The sequence below is a fragment of the Myxine glutinosa genome, chromosome 2, assembly GCF_964187855.1.
Source record: "Myxine glutinosa chromosome 2, kmMyxGlut1.1, whole genome shotgun sequence".
Lineage (NCBI taxonomy): Eukaryota > Metazoa > Chordata > Myxini > Myxiniformes > Myxinidae > Myxine > Myxine glutinosa.
Window position 1 is genome coordinate 11691273 of NC_136262.1, and position 12952 is coordinate 11704224.

The following is a 12952-nucleotide window of genomic DNA, read 5'->3' on the forward strand; positions in this document are numbered from 1 at the left end:
AATCATATGTCGAATAACAGTAAGGTTTAATCAAGCCCGTTAGAATGCATGACACGTCAGAACGCACGGCAATGAAGCATTACGTTACGTTATGTATTCAAGTGTTGCGTTACGTAAATTATTAAAAATAAGTGTTACGTAATTTTTCAACGGCCCCATATTGCGGTTAGGCAATCCGTGACTGCGTGAAGAATCAGCTCATTCTGATACAACGGTGGTGGAGGGTGACATGGATGAGAAGTGCTTCGTTAATTATTTAATATCGCATGGCTAATTATCGTCACGTGGTTCGGCCGACATCTTGGAAAAACCCCAAAAACTTTGCACCTCTATATCTCCAAAAGTGCTGAATAAAAAAAAATTGAGACATGCCTCATTGTAAAGAACTCTCCATGGGGAATAAAATATGTTAATCATGATGTCATTGGTGCCTCCATTATGACGTCATAATTCGACAAGTACAAAACTTCATCCAATCAAGATGAAATTTCTTGAGCACAATCTAGGAATAAATTAGTTTAGATAACAAATAATGATGTCGTCATCGGTCACTCAATATTCCAGAAGACAGTTTTTATCAGGCCTTTTCTTTTCTCCATCCTGGTCATATTGGTGAGGGATTAGAATGTGTCTTTATTTACATTTATCTCTTTACACAAGTCCTACCATTCAAACTGCTCATTAAGAAAACATTACCTTGGCTGCAGTTTTATTTATTTATTTATTTATTTATTGGAAGTACAACCAATATTGGATAAAGGATACATAAATGACAGAAAGGCCAACTATCAATATTGATTACAAGTTAATAAGATTCTTACTCAAGATAAATCACAATTTTGAGGTCATTTTTTTGTATACTTAGTCAAGGCTTGTACAAGAGCTAACAAATAGAACATATCATGAGGGGCAGTGGGAGACAGGAGGGTGTTTACAATTAAGATAAGTTACATATCGGGTGTTGTAGAATAAGTATCATCGACAACATCTTTTTAAATGTTAATGAAAAGCGCTATACAAAATAAATGAATTATTATTATTATTAATGCAGTACTGTATAACACTTTGGGAGTAACTGTTACACTGCTCAACAAAATATTAGTTTTGTGAGAAACAGACTTGTGAAAAAGCGGTGTGTGTGCATGCATGTGCATCCGTGTGTGTGTGCGTGTGCGTGTGCGTGTGCGTGTGTGTGTGTGTGTGTGTGTGTGTGTGTGTGTGTGCCGTTAGTTGTTATCGCCATATTGAGGTTTCAGAAGGTGGACTGGAGCCCTCCCATTTCTGAAATTATCCACCTCAGTGTGTGCGTGCATGTGTGTGCGTGCATGTGTGTGTGTGCATGTGTGTGTGTGTGCATGTACTGTATGTATGTGTGTGTATATGTTTGTGCAAGTAAGTTGCTGTCGTTGGTTGCTATCTCCACATGTGGGTGAGTTTCAGGAGGTGGAACGGAGATCTACCAGGTCACAAAGTAAGATAGAAAACTTGGAAGTGCGGAGATCCAATAATAAGTCATGATTTTTTTTGAGAAAGAATCCTAAACAGGTCACTGGCCACAGCAGAGTGGCAACTTATGGCAAGGAATAGACCGAGTGATTTCACGAAGATAAACTGCTCCATACTCTGGAAACAACGAGGGATTCTCAATACGGTCCACTGAAAGTCCCAGGTAATTCTATAGTCAGGCAACTTCTCTTCAATTCCCAAAATCTGTTCTCCAGAGCTGATGAGATGCAAAATCTGAAAATAACTCACCAACCGGATCTCCGCATCCCCAAACTCGTCCCCTCTCTCATATCCGTACACAAGATATGAAATGGATGTGCACTATCTTCCACCAATGTAGGCAACGCAGTAAGATCGACAAGACGGGATTTACCCTGTGTCTTTGAAGAACTTTGGCTCAGAGGACGAGAAGGGTTTGCGTCTGTATATATTAACGTTCACTCAAATGGTGATACAGCATCACTTTGATGAGAAGCAAATGCCATGTACATCCCTAAACCAGAAAAACTAGCTGATGATGCCTCAACCTACTGACTATTATCACTCCTACGCACAACATATACGCTGCTGGAGTGACTTCCGTTGACTCGTATTCTGCTAATAGTAGAGCTCTGCCTACCTAAATATCAAACTTGTTTCAAACCAGAAAAAAACGGCACCATAACCAAGTAGTTAGGTTAACCAGACATATCAACATCAGCTTCAAGCTTGCCCAAACACAGAACTGTATTCTGTGTTTGTAGGCCTTTCGTCAGCCAATGATACAGTGTGGAGACATGGACTGCTGATGAAAGTACTCAAACCTCTCTGTTGTTGAACCGCATTACAGGTCTTAATATCAATGTTGAGTAATCACCATTTACGAGTGTGCCTTAGAGATGAGGCAAGTTCCTCAAGGACGCCATACGATGGTCTCCAAAATGACTATGTGTCCGCAGGCTTACTATTAAATATGTTTGGAAGTGATATGTCACACACAACATCGGGAAATTCACTTCTGCAGACCACTAGGCTCTTGCACAAAGATCTAGCATTAAGGAGAAAGGAACAGGATGTACACTCTCTCTGGATCTAAAAGCAATGGAGGAGTATTTCACACTGGCAACTTCGTCCAAACCCCGCCAAAAACATGCCAATTGCTTTCTACCTGAACAATCACCTGGCAAGTTCTGGCTTAGATATGACTTTTCGTGATGAAGAGTCGTGATAAACCCAAAAGGTCCTCATGTTACACTGATTTGTAGCTTGATTTACCGAGGACATCTGAGGAAGTTTTGTGAAAAGATGAAAACATGGCTCAACATTAACCAGAAACTTGAAAGCACCAGCTGTGGGGAAGATGCTCATACTCTCTGAACTGCTGCCCTAGCCATGGTGTACTACAGGGTACTGCACCTTTGTGTATAGGCTGAGATCAGACACACCAAACACCTGGATCCTATCCTAAACTGTGGAATGCAAACTATCACTGGGACACCAAAAACAACACCCCTATCTTGGCTGCCGGTGCACTCAAACATAAGTAATACAGTATACTCTACGAATGTCACAAGACCCAGAACAATCCAAATCCTCAGATCCATGAAAACCTAAAAAAAATAGCTACCTCCCATCTCAAATCAAGCAGGGCAATCTGGAGCATATTCCAGTGCCTTGAGTGATATGAGATGTGACATCAAAGATCAATGGCGACAGCGCTGGGAAAATACCAGCATCCATAACAAATACCTTATTCAGGACCCGATAGAAGAGCATGCTGGCCCCAGAAACAACTGTCCACAAGAAACCAGATTCGCGCTTCCCATGCTCAGAGGGCTAACCAACTGCATGAATGGAAAGTCAAGGACAGCCCAGCGTGCAACAGTGGGAATATGCTAACCAACCTTGGGCCATATGTTTAACCCTTAAGGAATTGTGAACATTCAGCAGGAGCATTGGGGGAATCCACACAGCCGCAACTGATGCCATTATTTGGCTGTTAAAATGAGACTTGGATATACGAGTTACGATATTCGTCAAGCCACTCTCAAGAAGACGCAGCCAGGTGAAATTTTAATCTGCAATCAGCAGATCAAGAAGCACATCCCATTTAATCAACGGTAGCCCCTTCAAGAACATACTGTGCGTATGTATTTTGTTTACAGTTATAAAGGTTGCGGAAAAAGGATAACAACAAAGGGTGAGATGTTATAGGCCAATGAGGTGCTGGACAATGGTGAGAACATTGTACTCGTATCATAAAGACTGTGATTGTTGTTGTTGTTGCTGTTGTTGTTGCTGTTGCTGTTGTTGCTGCTGTATAGCCCCAGACAGTTCTTTTGAACAGGTCCATGGCACAGAGACAGCCAATCTATCTCCCAGAGCGACCCATAGATCCCCTAAATCCAAGATGGTGTACCAGCACCTTTAATGAAACCAGGACCAAGAGAGAGAGAGAGAGGGCGAGAGAGAGAGAGGGTGAGAGAGAGAGGGTGAGAGAGAGAGAGAGATAGAGAGAGAGAGGGTGAGACAGAGAGAGGGTGAGAGAGAGAGAGGGTGAGAGAGAGAGGGTGAGAGAGAGAGGGTGAGAGAGAGAGAGAGGGTGAGAGAGAGAGAGGGTGAGAGAGAGAGAGGGCGAGAGAGAGAGAGGGTGAGTTAGAGAGGGTGAGAGAGGGAGGGTGAGAGAGAGAGAGAGGGTGAGAGAGAGAGGGTGAGAGAGAGAGAGAGAGATAGAGAGAGATAGAGAGAGAGAGGGTGAGACAGAGAGAGGGTGAGAGAGAGAGAGGGTGAGAGAGAGAGGGTGAGAGAGAGAGGGCGAGAGAGAGAGAGGGTGAGAGAGAGAGAGGGTGAGAGAGAGAGAGAGAGAGAGAGACAGAGAGAGAGAGAGAGAGAGAGAGATAGAGAGAGAGAGGGTGAGACAGAGAGAGGGTGAGAGAGAGAGAGGGTGAGAGAGAGAGGGTGAGAGAGAGAGAGGGCGAGAGAGAGAGAGGGTGAGTTAGAGAGGGTGAGAGAGAGAGAGGGTGAGAGAGAGAGAGGGTGAGAGAGAGAGGGTGAGAGAGAGAAGGTGAGAGAGGGAGAGGGGTGAGAGAGAGAGAGATGGTGAGAGAGAGAGAGAGGGTGAGAGAGAAAGGGTGAGAGAAAGAGATAGAGATAGAGAGAGAGGGTGAGAGAGAGAGAGAGAGAGAGAGAGAGAGAGAGAGGTAGAGAGAGAGAGAGAGAGGGTGAGAGGGAGAGAGAGAGAGGGTGAGTGAGAGAGAGTGAGAGAGAGAGGGTGAGAGAGAGAGGGTGAGAGAGAGAGAGGGCGAGAGAGAGAGGGTGAGAGAGAGCGGGTGAGAGAGAGAGAGAGAGAGGGTGAGAGAGAGAGGGTGAGAGAGAGCGGGTGAGAGAGACCGGGTGAGAGAGAGCGGGTGAGAGAGAGAGGGTGAGAGAGAGAGAGTGAGAGAGAGAGGGTGAGAGAGAGAGGGTGAGAGAGAGAGGGTGAGAGAGAGAGGGTGAGAGATCGAGATAGAGAGAGAGAGAGGGCAGGAGAGAGAGGGCGAGAGAGAGAGAGAGAGAGAGAGAGAGGGTGAGAGAGAGCGGGAGAGGCAGAGGGAGAGAGAGAGAGAGCAGAGGGAGTGGGCCAGTCCATAAGGCCCAATCGGTACTCTCTGAGCATAGTCGTGCTGCCCTGCCAAAACTGGGCAGCAGGGGAGAGTGGACAAGATTTGGCCCCCGATTTACATTTTGGTGTTGTAACCACCATGAAGAGGTATCCCAGATAGTTACTAATGACTGTGGTTTTACTCTTGGATGACAACAGAAGCATGGATTATTTGAAGTCCAAACTTCTGGAAATAAAGCTAATCTCGTGATTATTAATTACAATGTCACTATTACAATGTCGATAAAACACAGTTGGATCAAGAATAACCTTCATGGAGGACCGACAAGTGATGCAAAGGACACACATTGTGGTTGATTACTGATTCCGTTAACTTCGTTTGGGATAAACATTAAAATGCTACTGATGGAAAGGCTGTGTTTCCAAAAAAAACCCCAATGAACAGAAAAACAAGATGCGGACAAAGGAAACGTAGAACATGCAGACCGACGTGGGTTCCAGGGAAAGGTGCGTGACGTACTATCGTGAAAGAGCAGCAAATGGTGAATAGAGAGAAAGTATAAAGCAGAATAGAGTCATCATAAGACTGGATGTCTGTGGTGTGAAAGAAGCAATTGAATAATAATAGAGCAGCTCACCTTGGATGCAATGAGGGAGTAGAGCCACTGGATGGTCTCGTTATGTGCAATGACACCATTCATTCCATCCACGTACAGCATGATCTGCCCAAGAGCTGCAGGTAGGAAGTACTTTCAATTTATTTTCACATATCTTAAGTAAAGATAACATAAGATAGAGAGAGACAGTGATCCTGTAGTGGGTACCGGGTGTATTGGAATTTGAATGTTCTTTGCAAATAATTTAGAGGGCATGAGAGGGCAACGACAAAGTTAAATTGATATATGTGGGAAAATTACAGGCCCAGACCAGGAATCGAACCCAGGTCCTCTGGAAAACCGTGCCAGTGCTCTGCCATCTGAGCTATCTGGGCGACCCTGACGGAGCATGCAATTTTCCCACACATATGATTGCCACTCCCTTTCCGGCAATGCTTCCGGGGCACTCGCTGCCAACCATGGAAGCAACAACGGCCTGAACACGAGAGGGTGCCATCTGAGCTATCTGGGCGACAAGGTAGAAGATTTGATACCAACGGATCAATTCGGATGACAAAAGTTGATCAAGTCATACTCCAAGAAAGAAGACAATGAAAAAATAAGTAGAGGTGACTGCTCAGTTATAAGTGTGTTTAAATTGTTGTAAAATACTATCTATATTCTATAAAACAGTATGGTTTAATAATAATGAACATCAGTTTTAACTTTAATCCAGGCCTCAATTCTTGCGGATCACCCCATATAGCTCGAGCTGGCCAGATTCCCAAGTGCATTGGCAAGATTATTGTTATCCTTAATATTCATGTTTAAGAAGATGACCAATGCAGATGTGGGGATTCTTACCTCGAAGGATGTAATTCTGGTAGTTCTGGTCAGCGGCTTCGCCAACACGGACAAGACACGTCAGCCCCTCGGAATTCACAAACTCATGTACCAGATCTTTGTCATCCTTTGAGAAGCATTGAGGATAAGGCAATGTTAGCAGAATACGGCTTGGCCGATATAAATAACGCACTTACGTTCTGGTTGGTGTGCCAGTAACATAGCAATAACAGCTGGAGAAATACATCAACAGTGCAGGAAATTTCTAAAGTCTGGGAATCTTGCTTGTGGTTAGTGGAGAACGTGAGGAAATTTCTAAAGTCTGGGAATCTCGCTGGTGGTTTAGTGGGGAACGGGCGCTGCTGGATGTGGGTAGCTGCCATTATGTGGAAAGAAGAGGAGTCCAGCAAAATCAGGATGATTAAATGTTGTAAGGTAGAAGATTTGATACGAAGGGATCAATTCTAACAGAAAGCGCAAACCCAAGCCAGAGTGATTCATTGAAAATGCAGGTAAGCACAACTTTTGTTGTCTGTGGATAAAACATTTGTTTGAACTCAGATTGAGGCTTGTGGAAGAGATAGGACATTGAACGGATCAGGAAGCAACAAAACAAAATGAACAGCAGAGTGAGACGGGGAAACACCAACAGCCGAGTTGAAGGGCAAAATAGAGGGAGACTGGGACAAATAATGGGTGTGGGGAGGAATGAGGTGCAGCGGAGGATGTATAGGGTGGACAAGATAGATACAGAAGGAAACTCTCAGGAAAAACTGGAAATTTGGAAGGAGGAGGGATTGGAGTGCGGTGAGGATTGGAAGGGAGTAATGGAAGTACAAAATATCATGATTTTAGATAGGGGACGATCTAATATGGTGGTGAACAGCTGTCTTGAAGACCTGGATGGAAGAATGAGATTGAAGACAATGGGGAAGTAGGATCCACAGGTGGGGGTGGGGGTGGGAAGGGGGAAAGGAACAAATGAGTGGAGGTGAGCAGTGATTCTAGATTTTGGAAGTTTCAGCAGAAGGGAGTTGATGGTAGACTGTGTGCACCCTGCAAAACAGGGACACCACCTGTCTGTGATGGGAAAGTAATTGGCCCATAGATGCAGCTTCCTCACATGAGATTCCAATAATCTGAAAGGCCTTGGTTTCCACTGGGTCAAGTTGAGCAAGGGGTGAGGCAGGGAAGCCAGCCCAGAGGGGAGAGCACAACTCCATCATGCTGCGGATGAAGACCTTGTAGGTGGATCGGAGTTCAGGTGTGCGAAGGAGAGACTCTGCATGACGGAGGATGCCCAGTGGCTGGTTTTGGAACAAAATTTGAAATGTGGTCTGCCCAGGAAAGATCATGGCTGACTGTGAGACCCAGGAGTTTGAATGACTGAACTTCCACAAGAGGATGTTAAGAAAGTAGATAGGACGGTGTGCCAGTCGGTCCTTTCGGAAAGAGAGAGAGAGAGAGTGTGAGATTTGTCAGGATTGAAAGACATATTCCAAGTGTTTGTTCAGCTCGTGATTTTTTTTCAATGTCTGAAGAGAGGGAGTCTGTCTGTCTGAAGGATGAAGGATGTCACGGTAGAAGGTGGAGTCATCAGAAAATAGATAAAGACGATATTCCAGAGAGTGAGAGAGATTATTGATGAAGATCAGGAAGAGGATTGGGCCCAGAACACTGCCTTGGGCCACTCCAGACTTGACAAGAACAGGAGATGAAAGGATTCCATTGAGAGCCACATGTTGGCTACGAGTGTAGAGGATGTCAGTAAACCATGTGGGACGTTGTCCTTCGATGCCATAGGCAAGAGTTTGAGAGCAAAGTGGGATGGAGGACTATATTAAAATAATTAAACATTAACAACAAGAAACAGCATTTCAGAAGATTATGGAGTAAATCAGAAAGCAATTTAGTTTGTGACTCATTATTGGGTACCTGTAAAAAAAATCAACCTTGAAATACCTTGAGTTATATATCAGCAAGCTCGTCCACAAAGCCAAATGACTAATCAAAATTATCCTCAGTGTCAAATCATTCATCAGTTGCTTACACTATTAATAGTTTTAAAAAGGAGACTCTCACACACAATAAGTGTTATGGAATACGCTTTGTAATTGTGGGTCAGAAACCCAATGTGTCATCTGGTCCTTCTGGACAATAAGAAATTGAGAGATTAAAGATCATAAACAATCCTCAGCAAATCCTTCTTGCTTACACAATGCACGCACAAGTGCTTGGTCATCTTTGCAAGTATTCATGATGTTATGGTATTATTTAAGAGGTGACCTTTGTGCCATAACCCGTCAAACTCAAGATCAGATTTGTATTTAATCACAACACAGTTGAATAGAGAAAGATAATCACAACAGTAGGACACTGCCTCCAATATATATGTATGATTATTGATTGGGGATTTTTTTTTACGTATGCGTTTATGGGTTTTACATAAATTGGATGCTTTCTGACAGTTCTGTTATTATTTCTGGTGTACAGACTTCGATGTCCATCGGCACACCAAATTTCATCTTTCTATTACACCCAGAAGGTACCAAACATTAACATCAGTCAATCAGTCAGTCAGCCAGTGGTTTGAAAGAGATTTCTATTATATATATATATATATATATATATATATACATATATACACAGTCGTGGCCAAAAATATTGGCACCCTTTAACTTTTTTCAAATAATTCACCATTTCTTCCAGAAAATTGTTGAAATAAAAAAATATTTTGGTATCCGCCTATATATTCCTTTGGTTTGCAGTGAAACAAAACAAAAAAGCTGAAAATACTACAAAATCTTAGCTTGTTCCACACAGAAATCCTACAATGGCCCAGACAATATTATTGGTACCTTTTTGAAGTTTTTAGAAATAATTAGATTTCAAGCAGGTGATTCTCCTTTACTTTGGAATTGTACTCACCTGTGGTGAACTGCAGGTGCATGCAACATAAAAATCACACCTTCAACCAGTTTGAATGGAGAAAGGGAGCCATTCTGCTGTTTTGTATCACTGTGTGTACCACAATGAGCATGGAGAAAAGAAAGAAAACCAGAGAATTGTCTGAGGAGATCAGACACAAGATTGTAGCCAAGCATGGACAACCTCAAGGCTACAAGTCCATCTCCAGAGACCTTGATGTTCCTGTGTCCACCATACGCAATGGTATCAGGAAGTTTAAGGCCCATGGCACTGTAGCCAACCTCCCTGGATGTGGCCGCAAGAGAAAACTTGATCGAAGATTGCAGCGAAGGATTGTTCGAATGGTGGAGAAAGCAACTCGATCAACTGCCAAACAGATCAAGCTGATCTTCAGACACAATGCAGGACAGTTTCAACTCGCACCATCCGTCGCCAACTCAATGAAAGGGGGTTCTATAGGAGGAGACCCAGGAGGACCCCACTGCTGAAAGAGAGGCATAAGAAAGCCCAACTGGAATTTTTCCAAAACATACCTGAACAAGCCAAAATCCTTCTGGGAGAATGTCCTATGGACAGATGACACCAAATTAGACCTTTTTCGTAAAGCACATCATCTCTATGTTTACAGAAAACAAAATGAAGCCTTCAAAGAAAAGAACACCTTCCCTACAGTCAAACATGGAGGAGGTTCAGTGATGTTTCAGGGTTGCTGTGCTGCCTCTGGCACAGGGTGCCTTGAATGTGTGCATGGCATCATGAAATCAGATTACCAAGGCATTTTGGAGTGCAATGTTCAACCCAGAGTCAGAAAGCTGGGTCTCCGTCGAAGGTCATGGGTCTTGCAGCAGGACAATGACCCCAAACACACTTCAAAAAGCACCCAGCAGTGGTTCAAGACAAAACACTGGATTGTTCTGAAGTGGCCAGCAATGAGTCCAGATCTAAATCCCATTGAACACCTGTGGGGAGATCTGAAAATAGCAGTTGGGAGAAGGCACTCTTCAAAACTGGGAAAACTGGAGCAGTTTGCACAAGAGAGTGGGCCAAACTACCAGTAGAGAGGTGTTGGAAGCTCATGCATGGCTACAGGAAGCACTTGACTGCAGCTATTTTGTCCGAAGGCTGTGATACCAAATGTTAAGTCTATGGTGTCAATAATTTTGTCAATGCCATTTCTTTTTATTCCCGATTTTAAAGGATATATTAAGTTCTGCATCAAAAACAAACGTTTTGTCATTTTAACAGTGAAATAAAGAATTGTGAAGACCAAATACTTAATTGAATTTCAAGTTATTTTTCGATAAAATTGTGAGTTATTTGAAAAAAGGGCAAGGGTGCCAATATTTTTGGCCACGACTATATATATATATATATATATATATATATATATATATATATATATATATATATATATATATATATATATATATATATATATATGGGCCTGAAGCACCCCGCAAGTCTGAAAGTAAGCAATGGCAACCATTTTGTTTTCACTCTTCACCAGGTCTCAACTGTACCTGCCATAAACGCTGTCGTGTGTCTTTTCCAATTATTGTACCTCATTGCACAAGGATATTGAAAACATTCCCAAAATCCTCCCAATCCTCCAACTCCTGAACATTTGTTATTTTATCTCTAACTTATGTGATCAAAGGTAAGAGTAATACATCATTGCTTTTTGAGTTTTACACATCATCCATGAGTCGAATTATTGTAGAACCTTCAAGTGACTCGGTGTGTACCCTGGTTAGAATAGGTACACCGTATCCCTGCGTGTCGTAAGAGGCGACTAAAAGGGTTGGCGTCAGGAAGGGCATCCGGCCATAAAACATTGCCTCAAAAAGGGAACCATGACAATTACAATTACATATGGGCAGGGTACAGCCCGAAGTACCCCGTGGGGGTCCTCATCCCCCCTCGTCAAAAATCAAGGTGGGAAACCCGATCGAAGCAAGGGTGGAAATCACTCCATTTATGACGACGAAACGTCTGATGCCTCACGTAGAGATCGGTTTCTGAGGTTTGGGACATGGAACGTAGGGACAATGACAGGGAGATCAGGAGAAGTGGTGGAAGTATTGGTCAGAAGAAGAGTGGACATATGTTGTGTGCAAGAGACAAGATGGAAGGGAAGTGGTGTGAGAATGGTGAAGGGTAGGCAGGAACAGAAATACAAGTTTGTGTGGCAAGGGTGCCCAGAAGGCGTGAATGGTGTTGCTGTCCTGTTTTCTCAGGACAGTGTGGTGAGTGTGACTAGAGTGAGTGATAGGTTGATGATGGTGAAAATATGATTGGAAAGCTCTTGGTGAACATCATCTTGGGATATGCTCCGCAGGTCGGTCGGAGCGATGAAGAGAAGGGCAAGGTCTGGTGTGCGATGGAGAAGCTGATGGAAAACGTGAGAGATGAGGATGTTGTTGTGGTAGGAGGAGACCGAAATGGACATGTGGGAAGGAGTATGGACGGTTTTGAGGGAGTTCATGGAGGTTACGGAAATGGTGTGAGAAATGGAGAAGGTGAAAGGATTTTGGAGTTTGCTGATGGAGCTGGTTTGTTGATTTGTAATACTCAGTTCCAGAAAGCGGATAATAAGCTTGTTACATACACGTCAGGTGGGTCGACGACAACTGTTGACTAACGGATGGTGTGTAGGCGAGATAGGGGGCACCTCCGGGACACAAAGGTGATCCCAGGGGAGGAGGCTGTTTCACAGCACCACTTGGTTGTCTGCGACATAAGGGTGAAAGGTGCGAGGAGAGCTCGGCGGGTGAAGTACCAACCGAGAATGAAGGTGTGGAGGTTGAAAGAGGTGACAGTGAGGGAGGCATTAAAAGAGAGGCTGAGTATGGAAGAGGATGATGTGGTTGAGCTTGAAAGTGGTTGGATGTCAATGAAAGATAGTCTGTTGGGAGCCGTTGGTGAGGTATGTGGATGGACAAAAGGACCACCGAGGCACTCAGAAGGGAAAGGTGTATGCTGCATGTGTGAGAAGTGTTATGATTTATGGGAGCGAGACATGGGTAATGAACATAGAGCAGCAACGAAGGCTGGAAAGGGTGGAAATGTGAATGGTTTGGTGGATGTGTGGAGTATCGTTGAGAGAGAGGAAGACAAATGATGAATTGTGAAATATGATGGGAATAGAGCCCGTGATGGATGCTGTGAAGAGAAACAGGTTTTCTTTTTTTTTGTTTGTTTGTTTTGTATACATAATCGAGGCTCGTGAAAGAGCTACCATTTATCACACAAACAAATCAAACAGACAAACAAACAAAGTGTATAAAAAGGGGAGCGGTAGACAAGATGGGGAGAGAAGGGGAAGCACATAAACACAACATTTGTGAGGGACATCAGGAATGTGTGGGAGGGAGAGGGCTTGGGCGGATGCGGTGTGGGAAGGGGGGGGGGGGAGTGGGAGAAGTATAAACACAAGGACACCAAGGACTTCCAGGAAAGAAGTTGGTATTTCAAAAAAGAGGATTTGGGGTGAAATTAG

The 12952-nt window shown here is 43.6% G+C and overlaps 1 protein-coding gene across 3 annotated transcripts in view; it reads right to left on the bottom strand.

The window, feature by feature from the left end:
* The window catches only part of LOC137422041 (FH1/FH2 domain-containing protein 3), a 375404-nt gene that overhangs the window by 199900 nt on the left and 162552 nt on the right, over positions 1–12952 (bottom strand). For all 3 annotated transcript variants that reach the window (XM_078772994.1, XM_078772993.1, XM_068108729.2), the window contains exons 5-6: positions 6547–6652; positions 5725–5819 (exon numbers count right to left, since the gene is read on the bottom strand). In XM_078772994.1, the coding sequence (XP_078629120.1) occupies positions 5725–5819; positions 6547–6652 (201 nt within the window). The remainder of the gene's footprint in view (positions 1–5724; positions 5820–6546; positions 6653–12952) is intronic.